Source organism: Littorina saxatilis, linkage group LG8, assembly GCF_037325665.1.
Source record: "Littorina saxatilis isolate snail1 linkage group LG8, US_GU_Lsax_2.0, whole genome shotgun sequence".
Classification (NCBI taxonomy): domain Eukaryota; kingdom Metazoa; phylum Mollusca; class Gastropoda; order Littorinimorpha; family Littorinidae; genus Littorina; species Littorina saxatilis.
In genome coordinates, this window is record NC_090252.1 from 14,452,754 (window position 1) to 14,472,753 (window position 20,000).

At 42.7% G+C, this 20,000-nt stretch overlaps 2 protein-coding genes across 2 annotated transcripts in view; both read left to right on the top strand.

Moving 5' to 3' along the window:
• The window catches only part of LOC138972869 (uncharacterized), a 301,337-nt gene that overhangs the window by 3,986 nt on the left and 277,351 nt on the right, over positions 1-20,000 (top strand). The window lies entirely within an intron of this gene.
• LOC138972875 (uncharacterized) lies at positions 5,222-10,928 on the top strand. The gene is made up of 6 exons (XM_070345546.1): positions 5,222-5,608; positions 6,035-6,343; positions 7,801-7,959; positions 8,439-8,463; positions 8,852-8,922; positions 9,861-10,928. Exons 2-6 carry the CDS (start codon positions 6,103-6,105, stop codon positions 9,995-9,997), a joined length of 633 nt encoding a protein of 210 aa, XP_070201647.1. The 5' UTR covers positions 5,222-5,608; positions 6,035-6,102; the 3' UTR covers positions 9,998-10,928.

A 20,000-nucleotide genomic window follows, 5' to 3' on the forward strand; every position in this document is an offset into this window, starting at 1 on the left:
CTCTATTCTCTCACTCTCACTCCATGTGTGTGTGCGTGTGTGTGTGTGTGTGTGTGTGTGTGTGTGTCTGTGAGTGTTTGTGTGTGTGTGTGTGTGAGTGTGTGTGTGTGTGTGGGTGTGTGTGTATGTGTGAGGGTGTGAGTGTGTGTGTGTGAGAGAGAGAGAGAGAGAGGGACAGGTGGAAGAAGGGAGAGGGGCGCGATAAGAGAGGGAGAACGAGAAATAAGAACATGAATAACATGATTAACACCTCAACTGAAAGTAAGACACCGAACAGACTACTTCAATGCAAAGGATCAAGAGTCTATGATGCGTGTCATATAATGAAAGTTGTCCTTTGCAGAGGACATTATTCCAGGCGGAATCAATTCTTTTCTAGCAGTCTTTGCGGATACATATACTTCAAATACAAAGCTTCGTGTCATTAAACATGCTTAACAAACCGTTCGTGTTCCTGTCATTCTCGTCATCCAGAGCGGAGCCTCAGTCGGGTCTGACACGTCCCCATCCCTGAGTCCTGACGCCAGCAACACGTCAGACCTGTCCAACAGGACGGGGTGGTGTTCGTCATCATGGACCATGCCACTGACCTCTGGCACCTACAGCTACGTCGTCGTCGCTTCACCGGGGGGCACACGGCAGTCTGCTGGCAGCGTGAGCATCGGTGAGTTGTTGCCTTTGGGGTGACTGTTTGCGGTTATTTACTCAAGGAGAATTTAAAATAACAGGTATAGTATTTGAACGTTTAATTTATGACATAGCAAAACATCACAAGCATGGTACTTAAACCCAATGGCACTCAAGCCTCGTCAGAAGCCGGAAACGGCTTGTTTTGGCGTCATTTCGTGTGGGCTAATGTGCAGGTTCTTCGCAGAGCAGATGATGAAATGGGCCGTTTAGGATCCCATTGACACTTTTCGGCAACCAGAAGAGTATCGTAAATTAAAAGACAATGTTGACCTACATTCGTACAAATGCATGTTTATTAAAACAGAGAGACCTGAAAATCCATCGCTTGGAAGTGGATGTCCAGTGGACTACGTGCCAGAGTTATCTGCCGTGACGTGTACCTGTATCAGCCCGGGCTCCCCGCCAGGTGTCATTGGCTGGTCCCACGACATGTCATCCTCCGTACTGACCTTACCTAACGTGACCAGGAGTGACCACAACACCAACTTTACCTGCGACGTCAAATGGAGTTCCTTGACACTTCACACTACGTTGAACCTCAGAGTATCATGTGCGTTCCATTGTTCTCTCTCTCTCTCTCTCTCTCTCTCTCTGTCTCTCTCTGTCTCTCTCTGTCTCTCTCTCTGTCTCTCTCTCTCTCTCTCTCTCTCTCTCTCTCTCTCTCTCTCTCTCTCTCTCTCTCTCTCTCTCTCTCTCTCTCTCTCTCTCTCTCTCTCTCTCTCTCTCCATACTTGTCAGTTCTTAGTAATTTCAAAAATACCCCTAGTGCTGCCAAGGCTTGATGTTGTATTTGTACTATTAATTATTACAAGGAATCTTACCTTTGAAGCATGAACGGCCTCGCTTTGTTTTAAGCTTTCGGCGTAGTTTTCTGCACTGCATTTCCGAACGTAAAAACAAAGAGCCGGATGTTGTGACACGACGCCTGTTCTTGGCAAACTTCTCTAAGTTTGGAATGGTATTTTCAAGGGCAGCTCTTTTCGAGACAAAGGAGCTATTACCAGAAAGGTAATAAGCAGGTTTTGTTATCACGCACTTCTAATTTTGCTTATGTTTGTAAAAGATAGGCTAACTAATTATACGGTGTAGTTGTATCAGACGGTATAGCATACCCCACTCGTTGGCCCCACCAACACCGAATTCCTGTGTGTTATCTACCACATTCCAATCACGTTTCAATACACGCAGCATTGTGAAGCTCAGGGGAAGGCACTCTAGTCAAGAAAACTGTCTTATTTTCCCCCTCTGCTTCTTTACCTCTGTAAACTTGTAGGGGTAGTTATTTTTCGATAATGACCCAGCAACCAAACAAATAACGACCCAGCAACAGCCTGAATCCTCGATAGTGCAATGGGTTGAGAAGTTGTTCCGTTTCGGTACTACTTTTTGCGACTGAAAAGTTCCGAACGCTCTAACGTACGAAGTATACATCTCTGGAGCAAACAATACAAACATACCGCATTTAAATTAACGTACAACTACAGGCCTGAACACATGAATCTTCATATAAAATCCATGAGTTCGGTTGTTTTCTGAATCTAGATTTGCCGTGCTCAAACGTTCATCACAAGCAATTTCCAAGAGTCTAGCGACAAGAGTAGTTCCCCTTCTTTTCACTCAGTTTCTTCGACAATACAGACTGCAATCCGACGGTCAGTTTTCAACAAAATTTCTTTTAATAAACAGATCACACGCAACCAAATGCACACATCTCATCAATTTAAACAACATAAAGCGGTTTCATACACTATTTTCCCCAGAAAACTGAACTTCATACAGTTTTGAACGTTGGAACACGGGTGCAAAAGTTCGTCTGCTAGTCCCATTTGACGAAAGAACATTATCGTAAGCGACACCAAAACATATACAGAACACACACTATCTGCCTTTGCCGCCTCGTCAGAATAACAGCATATCTGTGTACTTGATTTTAGTCCAAAATAGGAAAACTGACAAGAAGTGTTAACAGAATGGAATGATTTGCACGGAACTATACAACCGCGCATTAATCGATCGCCTGCGCAGGTTGACTGGTTGAGTGAATAGGATTCGATCAAACTTTCGCAAAAAACCTCCTCTTTTCTTTGAATAACTGAAGAAAGGAGGAATAAAGAGGTTACACACCTCGTCTCAGTGATTATAAAAAATAATGGTCTCAGTTCGCGGTCATGAAAAAGCTCGCTAAAGCTCGCATTTTTCATGATCCGGTAACTTCGACCATTATTTTTAATAATCACTGAGACTCGGCGTGTAACCTCTACGTATTTCAACAGCTTGCTTGGCGGACCAGGAAGCGGCGAGGGCACCGAAAGCCAACTTTATCATAACGAGATTCACTGACTCCATGTTTTGGGGGTTTCTGTGGCGGGAAAATAGATTTGTATTTTGTTTATCTTGGTCGATGCCACTGATAAGCTCGAAAACACTTATGTATTGCCGTTAACCCTGCTTAAATTGGTCAATTGCACAATTCCAGAACCAGCTGTTTTTCCATCTAAACGCCCTCGCTAGTGTGTTTTTTACATATCGAAAATTATTGTCACAAAGAAATATAATACTATAACGATGCACTTGGTACTTTCCTGTGTTGTTGGGCGCGCTTGGAGCGCATAAAACCCCTGTTTCTTTTTTTCTTTATTTTAATCAAGATCGGACAAAAATAAAAGCCTTTAATCTTAACAACATGGCCACCCACCTAACCGTGAATGAGAGTGACGTCACTTCCGTTAGCCTGACGTGTCGCTCTGACGGACGTCCGACTCCCAGGATGCAACTCGTCAGGACGCGTGATGGGTCGGTGCTGAAGACGGTGACCGGGGGCTCGTACACAGATGTTGATGACGACACAGTTGTGGATCACGTGATCAGCCCTGCAAGATGTGAGGACACCGGGACCTACATGTGTGTCTCTGACAACCAGCTGGGACCAGAGGAGCGGAGGGCACTCAGCTTGTTCGTCAACTGTAAGTGTTGACCATGTGCGCTAGCGTGACGTTTAATATTACCAGCTATTGTGTTTTCAGCGTTGCAATAGTGCCCGATATTTAGACGAGACAAGTATAATGCCGACGAGTCGAAGACGAGTCGCATTATACTTGGTCGAGTCTAAATATCGGACCCTATTGCTACGATGAAAACACAATGGCGTTTATATAGCTATTCTGACATTAAATTCTGTGTTAAAATCATGTTTTTGTCAGCAACAAGTGCCAGAATGGTCCATGTCGCTGATTGCAGACGACGGTTCCCTTTCCGCATGAAGCCACGGAAATAACCAAACATTGAAAAACCCACGGACATGTATTACGGAGAAAACTCAAGATAACCGGATGTTTAGCATTACGTCAATATGCTAGGAATCATATGACGTCATGACGTATCATGCTTGCCTACGTAGATTGTATGTTCGAAAGTCTGACTTCTGTTGGGAATTCGCGTGGTGAAGACTGCGGTAAATCTGTAGATGATAAGAGAACAAGGATTGTCTCAAAAGAAACGACTAAATGTTTCAGACCGGTAACTTCATTTCAACATTGCACTATACAATGGACGTTCTATGTGACAGGAGAGTTTGCTGATTTTGTGTTAAACATTGGAGAGATCGTCTGCTAGAATCAGAGATAGGTCGCTTCAGATTGCAGCTTCTGGAAAATTGCAAGGTTTGTTGCCTGTTAAAGAACTGGATTTTACACGTAATGTATGTCATGTACAGTAAGCAACAACAAAAACACACACAAAGCAAATGGCATCGTTTGTCGACTAGTCACAGAAACAAACCTGGCGAGGTATGCGTGTACTTTATACACGTGGAAGAAACCGGAACCATGCGTCTTTGTTATCGACAATATGCTTTTGGATATTGAGTAAAATGGCCGACTTCCGCCGCATTATGCTTTGATGATCGGAAGAGACCATCCAATCACAGCCCCCGAATTCCCCCACGTGTTCATCAGAATAGCTATATATATATATATACACACCCGAACAAATGTGACCCTCCACCACGAAATGAGTCGCATGTCACCTCGCGCGGTTCTAAGTTAGGTCTAATATAAGTCCGGGGAGTGTCTGGTAACAGTGTGAGGGTCACCTTAGTCACAGGCTTATAACTCAAAGAGTGTTCGCTCTTTTCTAAAACGGGTTTCACCACTGGATAGAGCATAACAAACTCTTTAGGAAAATGTAAAAATATGAAAATCATGCAAAGGTGACATGCGACTCATTCCGTGGTGGAGGGTCACAGATGTGTTTGTGTTTGTTTATCTGGGCTACATTGCATTGGAGCTTGGGTGAACGTAGCTTTGCAACCAAACAAATTCAGTTGACCAAAATGTGTTGAGGACTGGACGGGTGCACCTGCTACAGCTTCTATTCTGGACTCGCCTGACCAAAAAGGGATTCGTCCTTAGAATGTATTTGTTTGTTTTGTTCTCTTGTTTGTTTTAGTGTGTTTGTTGGTTGTTGTTGTTGTTGTTGTTGTTGTTGTTGTTGTTGTTGTTGTTGTTGTTGTTGTTGTTGTCAGGGCTCCCCAAACTGCTCGTCCCTGCGTCCTCAGAAGCAGAAAGCACGTCCCAGAAATGTAAGCCTAGTGCAAGCACAAATGCCAATTTCACGCTGTAACAACATCAAAACGGAGGCTGTTTAAAGGCCATACTCGTGCAGCTATCTGCGTCCGGGAAAGGATTCGACCTAAAAAGCACAGGTTGCTGGCACAAAAGGGCTGTGCGTGTGTTGTTGAAATTGCCTTCTAAAATGTTCCGATCAAATAAGACACTTCATATCACACTGACCGTGATCGCAATGTGTTTTTAGTACATCGGGACCTTTGGTGCCCCTGGAGTTTGGGACCCTCTAAAACTCCGCTGCAGGGTCCGTGGACCCTCTCAAGATTCAGAGTGGAGGTCCTGGGACCATGTTGGTGAGGCGTCCGTGGGGAGCCATGTGTTGAAGTTGTTGTTGTTGTTGTTGTTGTTGTTGTTGTTGTTGTTGTTGTTGTTGGTGTTCTTCTTCTTCTTCTTCTTCTTCTTCTTCTTCTTCTTCTTCTTCTTCTTCTTCTTCTTCTTCTTCTTCTTCTTCTTCTTCTTCTTCTTCTTCTTCTTCTTGTTTTTGTTGTTGTGTTGTTGTGTTTTGCTCTATTGGTCAATTGGTTTGTTGGTTTTATTTATTTGATTTGTTACTTTGTTTATTTATCAGCGAAGAATGGAGTGTGATGCGAATTTTGTTATTATATCATTCTGACCGTCCAAAAAAAGATGCACACTGTCCAAAAGTCCGACATAAATACTCTGCACATCATTCTTTCATTCAGTTTTGTTGACGAGTAATGATGTTGATCACTTCTCAGGTGTTCCACGCAGAGCAGACTTGCCCACAGTGGACTACGAGGGTCGTCCTGTACATCTGTCTGTCAACATGGTGGCCTTCCCTCTGCCTGAAACTTTCACCTTTGTCTTCCACGGTCCAGGAAACAACCTGTCAGAGCCAGTGACGTCTGGTATTCTGGACATGCATTGCAAGAACATGTTAGCTGCTTACATTGCTATATGCAACATCACTGCGAAGACCATGACATCTACAGACGCTGGCTTCTACTCTGTGCGGATTGGGAACAGTGTTGGTAATTCTACCGTTACCTTCGAAGTAAAATACTTTGGTGAGTATAGTGTATGTCTGTCTGCTTATTTGTTCTGCTTTTTTTGTTATAGCTTCTTCTTCTTCTTCTGCGTTCGATGTTCATATTATCGTGGAAGCGTAGACAGCCGATTTTCTCTCCACGCCAAGTTGGCTGCTGTCTTCCGTCTTCGGTGGTTGAGGTTCTTACTCAGGGTTGCCTCCTCCCCAAGAGTAGCTGCCTTGCTGGGCTGTCGAGTCCACTCTACCCGGGTTTGTTGTCGAAGTTTTCCTTCTCGTAGCCTTTGCCTTTCCCAAGGCGCACACAAGGCAGTGCGGGTTTTGAAATCGGAGTTGTCCTTCTCCTAGATGAGCGACCATCCAAGGTTGACGAGCCCCATCTGCCCGAAGCAGCTGGTTTTAAGGCGCCAGGGACCCGCCTGCATCCCTTCTCCTGTTAGTCGAAGACAGGGCCCGCCACGTGAAGGCCAGGAGCTGGATTTGACTGTCAGAGGTGTTTGGAGACACGAAGCCATATGGAGCATTTCTTGGGAAGTAGGCGCTTATCTCTACTTCCACCCCGGCATAACAGTCCGTATAATTACGGAATTCCGTATAGCAACAATTTCAACAACAACAACAACAAAAAAGTGAGGAAAAAAACCTGAATCCTAATCGCGTCTATATCGGTTTCCGTGTTTCGGTTCGCGCAATTTCCGATCGGAACGCTCAAGTAAATATTTGGTAACACCGGCTACGTTATGAGATGCCGTATGTGTTTTTGATGACCGACGCTTTCTTTTCAAGTAATGCATATGTCTGTAATTTTATCAAGAACCGAATTATCACGAACACACATAGTGAACAGTTGTATCATTTTGTTTGGTTGTTTTTTGCTGTGTTTTTGTTGTTGTTGTATTTTGTTTTGTTTTGTGTTTTAACTCAGTATCATATTCAATAAATCGGGAACTGCCATGTCAGAGGTTCTCTGTCTTGCAAACCAAACGCAGTACGACGCAGCAACCAGTGCTGCGTGCAGTGCTTTCTTCTTGTTTGATTTCTCTGCGCTGCACACAGCGTTTAGTCGTCTCAATGAAAGGTACGGCACCTGTAACTCAATTCACTTTCTCCAATAACAAATGTCTCCTTGGAGTGGCACCTTTTGCATATTCCCACATGAAATTGCACAATACGCAACACAATGCAGGAAATGGTGCCAGAGATCAAGACTGGAACCTAGTTTCGAAGAAAGATCGTCAGACTTGCGATATTGTCATAATTTAATAAGGTTAGAACATGTCATTGGAAAGTGTCGTTGCCGCCTTGAAAATCAGCATGTACTGCGTGAGACGCACCTTTCTACTGCTCAAAGCAAAACCTGCATTCAGCGTACATTAAGTACGGTCTAACTCTTGCATGGATGGTTGTTTATTGCTATTTAGTCGTCTATTGCTTCTCTTTTGCATGGCAATGATGTTTTCATGTTTGATCCCCCAACAGAAGAAGACCCTCAGGCTATGAAAAGCTCATCGGGTGGCCTAAGTGCTGGGGCTGCAGTCGGCGTGACGTTGGCGCTGGTCTTTGTTGTCGTCGGTTTTGTCGTCGTGTGGATGTGGCGTCGTCACTGGGTTTTACCTTGTGCTTCTTCTTCTGTCAACGGTGAGTGAGTGTGAGAGTGAACGAGTGTGTACGTGAGCTAGTTTGTGAGTGAACAGGTGTGTGCGTTATTGTGTGTGTTTGTGTGTGTGTGTGCGTGTGTGTGTGTGTGTGTGTAAGTGTGTGTGTGTGGTTGTGTGTGTGCGTGTGTATTTGTTTGCGTGCGTGTGTGTGTGTTTGTGTGTGTATGTGGGTGTGTGTGTGTGTGTGTGTGTGTGTGTGTGTGTGTGTGTGTGTGTGTTCTATGAGTGATTGTGTGAGTATAGGATTGACTCTGTGAGTACCTGTCATTCACACTTTGTCGTGGGACAGAGGTTTTTTTCTCACGAGTTTACGTTGATTGTCCAACGAAGCCGCCATATTGTCCCCTTCCGACTAGCCCGCCAGAGATAATACTGATTCTAATGTATGAGAAGTGAACGATCGTTGCCCTCTTCTCCATAATATGTCAACAGTATAACATGTCTCTTCTGAACTTTCAGGAAGCAGCAACACGGAATACAATCAGTGAGTATTGAAAATATCACCTAGACGAACAGGGAATGAACGCACGAAGAGATAATTCATTGCACAGGTCGGGTTGGAAAGTGAGATAGATATCAGCTGCTAGTGTAATCTTGTTAACAGCGGGGGAGGGGGAGGGGGGAGGCAGAGCTTGTCAAAAATAAAACTGCATACTCACTCCCGACCTTCCATTTTTTAACTTAAGTAATATTAGATGCTTTATGTATCAAGATCTGCGTAAAACAATTATATGGAAAACAAATGTCTAAAACCCACAGAAGAAATACTTCATTTCCAAAAGAATCAAAATAGAGAGAAGATATGCACTGTTTTTGCAAGATAATTGTATGATTAAAAATCAATATATAACTCACTTTCATCTCTTGTTCAGGGCGGCAGTGTCGCCCCCTGTGTCAGTGGAACCTAAAGAACAGCAGAACGCCAGATCTAACGAAATGCCCGGTAAGTTTTTACTGCTCTGATAGTCCCCCAAAGTCAGAATCAAAACACGAAATGTGTCCATACAACCAGTTGCCAGCTGGTGCTCTGTAAGATTGTATACAGTGTCAAACTTAATTGTGCTCTCTCTCTCTCTCTCTCTCTCTCTCTCTCTCTCTCTCTCTCTCTCTCTCTCTCTCTCTCTCTTCTCTCTATCTCTCTCTCTGTCTCTCTTTCTCTCTATCCCTCTCTCTCTCTCTCTCTCTCTCTCTCTCTCTCTCTCTCTCTCTCTCTCTCTCTCTCTCTCTCTCTCTCTCTCTCTCTCTCTCTCTCTCTCGTAATCCGTAAACGAAACAGGGCGATACTCCCTTACAAAGCATACACGCGCTCGTAAACATACACTCACAGACACACACCATTCATATGACCACACGCAAACACAAACACCCATGTACGCGCAAGTGTGAGAAAAGCACACCGGAATTATTGGAATCGGATTATATATAATGAGTAGGAGGTTCTTGTTTGTGTTTACTATGTGCATTTGTATGCTGGTGCTTGAGATGTGCTCATCTCCATGAAAAGGGCCCAAGGCCTACTCATTAAAACATTCAGACTTCACACTTCTCTCTCTCTCTCTCTCTCTCTCTCTCTCTCTCTCTCTCTCTCTCTCTCTCTCTCTCTCTCTCTCTCTCTCTCTCTCTCTCTCTCTCTCTCTCTCTCTCTCTCTCTCTCTCTCTCTTTCTCTCTCTCTCTCTCTCTCTCTCTCGCTCTTTCTCGCTCTCTCGCTCGCCCTCTTCGTCGCTATCTCGCTCCCTTTCTCTCTCTCTCTCTCTCTCTCTCTCTCTCTCTCTCTCTCTCTCTCTCTCTCTCTCTCTCTCTCTCTCTCATATTTATGTTTGTAGCGTTAATGTCAAGGTTGTGACAAATTGAAAAGTGTTGTCAAAAACGTGTGTTGCCAGATGATGACCAACAAGCATCAAACCAATACGACATCCTGCAACTTCAAGACATTGGGGTGAGGTCTGACTACGCTGAACTCAGTCACTACGTCAACTCCGGGATGAAGTCTGCGAGTCGTACAGGAAAAAAACAGTAATCATTGGATTGGGGGAGTAAATTTATTTGGTTCAGCCGTTGTGCCCAGCGGTGTTGTTTTGTCATTTTGAAGAAGAATGGTGTCAGCCTTTTCAGAAGCCGTAAAAGGCTTGTTCTCGCGTCATTTATGTGGGTAAAAGCCCCGTAGTTTTGTAATGGCTCATTGTATTGCTTTTAAATTTGACATGAGTATTGTTAATACCATTGCACAAGAGTGTGTAAAATATGATGAGTTGTTTGGACGCACCGGATTTTTTCAGAAAAGTTATATTAATCTGTAATAACTCTTTTCAGTATAGTTGCAATAATTCAGCATTTTGCAAACTTTTACACAAATGAATATTACAATTGGGGATTAATTTTGGTACAAAAGCAACAACGCGCTTATGTGGTATGGAAGTGTGAACGCAAAAGAACAATTACGGAAAATAGGTCTTCCAACATCAAAACCCAGTCCAGCGCAGCAGACTGAACTGGCACACTTATTATCGCTGTGAGTGACGTGCCAGTTCAGTGCCATTACAAAACAACAGGGTTTTTACCCACATAGCCCACACCAAATGACGCCAAAACAGGCCTTTTACGGCTTCTTCTACATTTATGTGTGTGTTTTGTCATGTAGCCTTGTGGCCATTGTCCACGACATTTTTTCAACTTTCATGTGATCTGTTGGTATTATATTTGACTCCACGAAAGGAACCCTTGATAGTTGTATTTCATATATATGCATATTAAAGACATGAGATGAAACTGATGTTTTAAACAGTTTGTTTGCTTCGGCCGAATCTTTATTGACTTTTAATGTGCTTTTGTTATTATTTTCATTTTTTTTACCCCATTGTATTGGCTTGAGGGCTACTTCAATTAGGCATTGGACTGTAAACCATGCGTCACTTACACATGTTTACAAATAAACCAACTGCTTTTTTCCACATCAGTTTGCTTATCTGTTTGAATGCGCGTGTCTCCCAGTACGTGTGTGTGCGTGCATTCGGGTACGTTTGTGATGTCGATCTATGCATGTTCTTTTGTGAGTCTGTCTACGTCGACATGTTTGTGTATGTCTGTATTTGTCTGTGTCGATTACGGTGCACGGAAAGAATTACAGGCATGCACAAAACCGTAGTAAATGCATGTATGTAAAGCCAAAGGAAATCTAAAAAAAACCATCTTAATAAAATTATAATCAACAAAAGAATGAATAAGTAAACTGTGTGACATGGAGAGAGAAACATTACAGAATGTAATTTGTCCCACACACACTCATCACACACACACACTCATCACACACACAACTACCTGCACACCGACTCTAAACCACTAACACTGTATCCCAGTAACCAATAAACACATTAAACAAGTCGCGTAAGGCGAAAATACAACATTTAGTCAAGTAGCTGTCGAACTCACAGAATGAAACTGAACGCAATGCAACGCAGCAGTACTCGTAGCATCGTCAGTCCACTGCTCACGGCAAAGGCAGTGAAATTGACAAGAAGAGCGGGGTAGTAGTTGCTCTGAGAATGATAGGACGCTTTTCTGTACCTCTCTTCGTTTTAACTTTATGAGCGTGTTTTTAATCCAAACATATCATATCTATATGTTTTTGGAATCAGCAACCGACAAGGAATAAGGTGAAATTGTATACTGTTCAAAAAAAGAAACGCATAGTTGCTACTTGCCAAATTTGTTTTATTTTTCGAAAAAATTAACAGAAAATCCAATATTTAGATTATTTGTTTGAAATGTGGTATGGACACAGTTGAATGCACACACAGTTTATTTGCATCTTCAAATCAATCATTCAATCAATACGATTGGGTGCCGAGGCTGTCAAGTCAGTAGGGGGTGTGACTGCCTTGAGCAGCAACAACTGCCCGGCACCTTCTGGGCATGGACTGGATCAGATGCCGGATATCTTGCTGTGGGATGGTGTCCCACTCCTCCTGAAGTGCCTGCAATAGATCGCGGTGATTTGCCGGCGCTTCTTCTCGCCTGCGCACACGTCTGTCCAATTCATCCCAGAGGTGTTCTATCGGGTTCATGTCTGGCGACATGGATGGCCAGGGAAGCACCTGGACATGGTGGTCGGTGAGGAACTGGGTGGTGAGTCGTGCTGTGTGCGGGCGAGCGTTGTCCTGCTGGAATATGGCATCCTGGTCAGGCAGAAGAGGAAGGGCGTGTGGGCGCAGAATTTCCTCCACGTATCGCTGGGCAGTTATGCGCCCTTGGACGTGCACCAGGGTGCTCCTTCCAGCGGTATTGATCGCCCCCCACACCATGACGCCTCCACCACCATGAACGGGTGCCTCATCCACACAGTTGGGCGCGTAACGTTCGTTTACTCTCCGGTAGACCCTCCTCCGACCATCATGTCGCTGGAGCAGGAAGTAGGACTCGTCGCTGAACCACACGTGTCTCCAGTGATTCCGGACGGTCCAGCGAAGGTGCTGGTTGCCCCACTGCACTCGGTTCTGGCGATGGCGGCGGGTGAGGACAGCTCCTCTGTGAGGTCTGCGAGCTCTCAAACCAGCTTCATGCGGGCGGTTCCGCACGGTCTGGTCCGATAATCGATGTGGCCCGGGGAGAGCCTGGACAGAAGATGAGGCCGACAGGAAACGATTCCGGAGGTGGCGGAGCCGTATGAAGCGGTCGTGAGCAGCAGTTGTCGCCCTTGGTCTTCCCGCTCGTGGCAAGTCAGCAACAGAGCCAGTGGCTTGAAACCTGACCCACAGTCTACTGATGGTGCTCTGGGACACGTGGAAGTGCCTGGCGATTGCACTTTGACTTTGGCCTGCTTGTAAACGACCCAATGCAATTTGGCGGTCTTCTCTGCTCAATCGGCCATCTTTCGTCGCTGAATTGTCGTCTGATTTCTTTGTGGCGAACAATCCGCTTTTATGGGTTTTGGAAGACATGGTGAGAGCTCAATATTCCCCGAGTTTCACAAGATTACACTGAAGCATGACGAGTGGTCATGCCAAATGAGCAATTTTGACATTGTATCCACTGATAACGCATGCGTCACGTGCAGAGCTCACTTGTGGCAATGGACGAAAGGTCGACGACCAGATAAACATTTTCTGCAGTTTGGTGGATATCCTTGTAGCCATATAACTAAATTAACCAAATATTACAAGCTATGCGTTTCTGTTTTTGAACAGTATATTTAAATTGATTTCGACAAATTAATTTTGATAATCATTTTTTTATATATTTAATTTTCAGAGCTTGTTTTTAATCCAAATATAACAGCGAATAATGGAAAATAAGCTGAACGTAAATTTGGATCGTTTTATAACCAAAAATATTTTTTTACAATTTTCAGATTTTTAATGACCAAAGTCATTAATTAATTTTTAAGCCACCAAGCTGAAATGCAATACCGAAGTCCGAGCTTCGTCGAAGATTACTTAACCAAAATTTCAACCAATTTGGTTAAAAAATGAGGGCGTGACAGTGCCGCCTCAACTTTCACGAAAAGCCGGATATGACGTCATCAAAGAAATTTATCCAAAAAATGAAAAAAGCGTATGGGGATATCATACCCAGGAACTCTCATGTCAAATTTCATCAAGATCGGTCCAGTAGATTAGTCTCAATCGCTCTACACACACACACACACACACACACACACACACATAGACACACACACACACACAGACACACATACACCACGAACCTCGTCTCGATTCCCCCCTCTACGTTAAAACATTTAGTCAAAACTTGACTAAATGTAAAAAGAAACGGGGACGTCTTTCAAGGTTGTGTTCATCGAGTGTTCAGTACTTTTCTATTGTTGTGGCAATAACAAGAACAAGTCGCGTAAGGCGAAAATACAATATTTAGTCAAGTAGCTGTCGAACTCACAGAATGAAACTGAACGCAATGCCATTTTTCAGCAAGACCGTATACTCGTAGCATCGTCAGTCCACCGCTCATAGCAAAGGCAGTGAAATTGACAAGAAGAGCGGGGTAGTAGTTGCGCTAAGAAGGATAGCACGCTTTTCTGTACCTCTCTTTGTTTTAACTTTCTGAGCGTGTTTTTAATCCAAACATATCATATCTATATGTTTTTGGAATCAGGAACCGACAAGGAATAAGATGAACGTGTTTTTAAATTGATTTGGACAATTTAATTTTGATAATAATTTTTATATATTTAATTTTCAGAGCTTGTTTTTAATCCGAATATAACATATTCATATGTTTTTGGAATCAGCAAATGATGGAGAATAAGATAAACGTAAATTTGGATCGTTTTATAAATTTTTATTTTTTTTTACAATTTTCAGATTTTTAATGACCTAAGTCATTAATTAATTTTTAAGCCACCAAGCTGAAATGCAATACCGAAGTCCGGGCTTCGTCGAAGATTACTTGACCAAAATTTCAACCAATTTGGTTGAAAAATGAGGGCGTGACAGTGCCGCCTCAACTTTCACGAAAAGCCGGATATGACGTCATCAAAGACATTTATCAAAAAAATGAAAAAAACGTTCGGGGATTTCATACCCAGGAACTCTCATGTCAAATTTCATAAAGATCGGTCCAGTAGTTTAGTCTGAATCGCTCTACACACACACACACACACACACACACAGACACACAGACAGACAGACAAATACACATACACCACGACCCTCGTCTCGATTCCCCCCTCTACGTTAAAACATTTAGTCAAAACTTGACTAAATGTAAAAAAAAGTCAAATCAGGCGGTCGACAGCAACGACTGTAGTATATCATTTTCTAACTGCACGAAATGACTTCTTTGGAAATGTTTCATGCTCAACGGAAAGCAGCCAGGATGTTCCCAAGCGGTAAGCGTTGACATTGAAGTATGTGTGTACTGTGTATAAAAACTCGTTGCTCAGAAACAGATGGTTTACGGGATGCGGAGGGTGGCTTTAATGATTTCGTTTGGAACGATGACGCCATATGGCCGGGTTATTATACAATCAGCGGGAAATAAGCGGTTAAAACGGACGTCCACAGAGCCAATGCAAGATTTTAGAAACTTACAAGTTCATATGCCTATGACCACCCCTGATAAAGTCGGGGTTTGAGCGGGTGTTGGCTCAACAAGGAAGTGTTTTTCCAACAGCCGTGCACACTGGTTAAACTGCATATCGTGTAACGAATATGTGTGTCACACAGGAACAGTTTACACACTAAAGCAACCCGACATTGAATCGTATGCCTCAATGTTCGTGGTCTCACAACATGTTGTTGTTTGCTGTTTCGTTGCTTGCAGGACTTCAGATTGACTTGTTTCAACACTGTACCGGTGAGAAATATCTTCTTTCGTGATTGATTCTGTGCATAGTAAAGTGTGTGTGTGTGTGTGTGTATGTATGTGAGTGTGTGTGTGAGTGTGTGTGTGTGTGTGTGAGTGTGTGTGTGTGTGGGTGTGTGTGTATGTGTGGGTGTGTGTGTATGTGTGTGTGTGTGTGTGTGTGTGTGTGCGTGTGTGTGTGTGCGCGTGTGTGTATGGGGGGCAGGGTGTGTATGTGTGTGTGTGTGCCTGTGTGTGTTTGTGTGTGTATGTGTGTGTGTGTGTGTGTGTGTGTGTGTGTGTGTGTGTGTGTGTGTGTGTGTGTGTGTCCATTAGTAGGTACCTCTCTGTCCACATGTCTGTCAACGTATCTGCGTGCAAAATATATTTATGTTTAAAAGGTGTTCAGCAGATGCTGTGATACTACCGCTTTCATTGTAGAAACATTTGACCGTAAAGTACAGTAAAAATATCAGACTGATATTTCATCAGCAAGCAATTTTACACCGTATAACCGGTTGGTACGAAAAAACTACCCACGTTCCGGTTCAATCCATTTCAGCTCTCACGCGGCGGCGAAGCGAGGTGAGTTGCTCCACAAATTGCATCATAACTTTCACAAAAAGACATTTTATCGTATTATTGTTGTTTGCACTTTAGCATAAGAAGTATGCGTACCATATTCCAGAATTATTTTATTATTTAAATGCACTTGTAAAAGGGGAGCAGAGAATATTGACACATTTCAAGCGTTCTGCACCAAAATGTTGACTTTTCATTGTTATTATGGAATATTTAATGCAAGTAAAAGATTATAGTCAACGGGAAAGTCAAGATTAATCAATTCTTGAAACATGAGTGTACTGTTTGGTCTTTGAAAAGTTGCAATTCGATTACATGTCAAGAAATTGCGTAGCAACCCTACAAATTGCCGGTTGATACTCTCACGCTTGCTTTATTTTGAAAGGTTGCGACCCTCACGCATACTCGGTTGCGACTCTCATGCAGTTTTTCAAATGGAAAACGGAGAATATTTCATTCATCCACAAAGCATTGGTTGACTTGCGGATCTGGTCTGTTTCAGAATCAGAGTCGGCAAAGGCAAAGTGATTGTCACTTTAATTGAAACTGACGTGAGTGACACCAGCGTTGGAGAGAGCATGTTGCGTCACTGAGATATGCTTTTTACACAGTCACTGGGTCAGAACGGCAGAAATCCAAAAGTGTATGGACAACCTGCAGGACTTTTCAACGTTCGAGAGAACCCAGTCCTACCACGGAAGAAGAAGAAGAAGAGGAAGAAGAAGAAATCAAGCGAGGACGAAGATCTGATCAGAGACCTGACTAACTTCACTAAGACAAAGAGTAGGAGAGTCACAGTTTCTAACGAGCCGAGCCAAAGTATTAGTATTTACTTCATGTATTTCGGGTTTACATATTTACTCCACAATCCACTTCCAAACATGCCTCTTATACAGTTAGAAATGTAGTTAAATATAGTTTTTGATCATGAACAAGCAGAAATTCAAGTGAATCATGTCAAGAAAATCAGCAGGATCCTTGTTTTCCCCAATAACAGAGGATCTGCAACAGTGTGGGTTTTCTCGGACATTTACATTATCAAGGGTGTATTAGGGTATGAATGACAGCTCATACTGTCTGTAAAGAGGCGGTACACCCCGAGTTTGCCGAAACTACAATAGGGGAAAAGGGAACATAACAACTCTATGATGGGGAGAGGGGTCATGTATATATGTGTGGGGGGGGGGGGGGGGAGAGAACAGGAATCAGTGGCAAAATACCGGACAAACAAAGATTGCCTGCATAAACGAGTAAATTGTTGGGTTTTTTGCTCAAATAAAGCAAAAATCATTCGTGAGAGTCTCAACCAGAGAATAAAAACTTTGCGTGAGAGTCTCACCCTACCGAGCGTGAGAGTATCAACCGGCAATTTGTAGGGTTGCTACGCAATTTCTTGACATGTAATCGAATTGCAACTTTTCAAAGACCAAAAAGTACACTCATGTTTCAAGAATTGATTAATCTTGACTTTCCCGTTGACTATAATCTTTTACTTGCATTAAATATTCCATAATAACAATGAAAAGTCAACATTTTGGTGCAGAACGCTTGAAATGTGTCAATATTCTCTGCTCCCCTTTTACAAGTGGATTTAAATAATAAAATAATTCTGGAATATGGTACGCATACTTCTTATGCTAAAGTGCAAACAACAATAATACGATAAAATGTCTTTTTGTGAAAGTTATGATGCAATTTGTGGAGCAACTCACCTCGCTTTGCCGCCGCGTGAGAGCTGAAATGGATTGAACCGGAACGTGGGTAGTTTCTTCGTACCAACCGGTTATACGGTGTGAATTTAGGTACAGGAAATAAAGTAACCATTCCTAAACGTTTTGGTCTGCGCTCGTTAACTGACAAATGTACAGATAAACAAAATAAAAATACACTTCACAACTTGCCAAACAAAGGTTTTGTGACACTGGCATTTGCTAATAATTTGGAGACCCAATATCATGCAGTCAATGACACACAGAGATTAGACCAAGAGATACAATTATGTTATGCAATTTGTTTAAGTGGAAAAATAATATTTTTTAAAGAAGACATGCAGACAGGCAAAAATTCACGCCGGAGACATCACCTGCACCAAATTACAGACCAATGGGTCGAAGTACTTATGAATGATTTGATTTGTCAAAAACTAAACGGGGGCCTGCATTTGTAGTCAGACTGTATTACATCTTTATTTGTGAAAGACGAGTGTTTGAATTAGTGCTTCGTATTTTGTGAATCTACTCACAGCACTGAGACTGTACCCGTGTGAGAGTTTCGGGTATCATGAAGTGGTTGAGAACACGAGCGCCACCTTCTACTGTGACCAGTACAGCGGGACTGTGGAATGGAGATACAAGGGACCAAACAGTCAGACAGCTACCAGGCACAGTACATGTGACGCCACACACTGCACGCCGACTTTCTTCAACGCCTTCACCGCAAACTTCATCTCTGCCGGCAACAGCAGCTTCACCACCACGCTCACCTCCAGGGACGTCAGGAGCGCTGGCGGGGAATATAGCTGTACAACACAAGAGTGTAGGGTGCATATTATAGGTAAGTGAGTCACTTTATCCCTCACTCTTTCTCACTCTTTATTCCTTACAACGAAATTTGGCACATGGTCACTGTGAGAGAGAGAGAGAGAGAGAGAGAGAGAGAGAGAGAGAGAGAGAGAGAGAGAGAGAGAGAGAGAGAGAGAGAGAGAGAGAGAGAGAGAGATGGAGAAAGAGAGAGAGAATTGAATTGAATTGAACTGTATTTAACAAGGATTAAGATTTAAGGCTACGCCTTTTCTTACAATCTGTCCTTGGGACGCATAGACACACAATTATATAATTAAAAAATTAAAAATTAAAAAGTTAACCAACAAAAGGAGGTCGGAAAACTTCAGCACGTGATAATAAAGATGACGATGATGATGATGATGACAATGAGGATGATGACAATGATGATGATGAAGATGAGGCATGAAGAGCATACATATGTGGTTATTCATAAAATCAAATGCATACTATGCAGGTAATTATAAATACAAGCTGGTAGCAATCGAACATGTAGCAATAGTACAACAAAAATATGTTCAGAACATACAATGCACAGCATATCTTTGACGTAATACTAAGTGTGGCAAATCAAAAGGCGTTAAACTACTCAGACATTAAGTGGTTTTTAACACATTTTTTTTAAACTGTTTAATGACTTTGAGTGCTTAAAGGATGATGGAAGCGAATTCCAAACTGAAGTACCCGAAAAAGCAAGACTGGTCTTATACAGGTCAATTTGTGGAATCGGTGGGATCAAGTTGACCGACCCATATCTGTGGGTAGCTTTATTAAATAATGATGTAATGTAAATCGGCACTTTACCGTAATACAATTTATGCATGAAAATGGCTTTGTTTAACTTGAGATGCTTTTCCAGTGGAAGAAAGTTAAGCATTTTTAATTTCATATCTGTTGATGCATTATCCTTTACGATGAGTTTGGCCGAGCGACGATAGAGAGAGTCTAACTTTTTTCAAGTGGACATCACTGCTGCCATCCCAGAGCGTCGAAACATAATTAATGTGAGGCATTACATGAGCATGGTGGAACATTTCCAGAGTCCTTCTGTCCGTAAATTGCTTTAACTTGGATAGGAGGAAAACGTTCTTGGCTACTTTCTTGCAAATATGCTGTAATTGTGCCTGCCACTTGAATTCACAATCAATAATTACCGCTAAAACGCGATGCTGTTGAACTTGTTCATTATTGATTGCGTACCAATAGTAAGATTTAGTTTAAGTGGAGAAATCTGGTGTTTTTGTCTGGTTGCAATTACCATACTTTTAGTTTTTATTGGATTGACAAGCATAGCATTAGCACTACACCAGTTATTTACATCGTTTAAAGCTGTTTGAAGGGAGGACTCTATTACTGGAACAGACTTTCCACTTGCATGAAGAGAAGAATCGTCAGCAAAAAAATCACTTCTTACATTACTATCAGAAATGTGCAGTGGCAGATCATTGATATACAGACAGAACAAGATCGGCCCAAGCACTGAACCTTGAGGCACCCCGCATTTCACAGTCTCCTCAGTAGATATGTTACAGTTTAGTGCAGTATATTGAGATCTGTCATGTAAATAGGAAGCAAAGAAGTTAC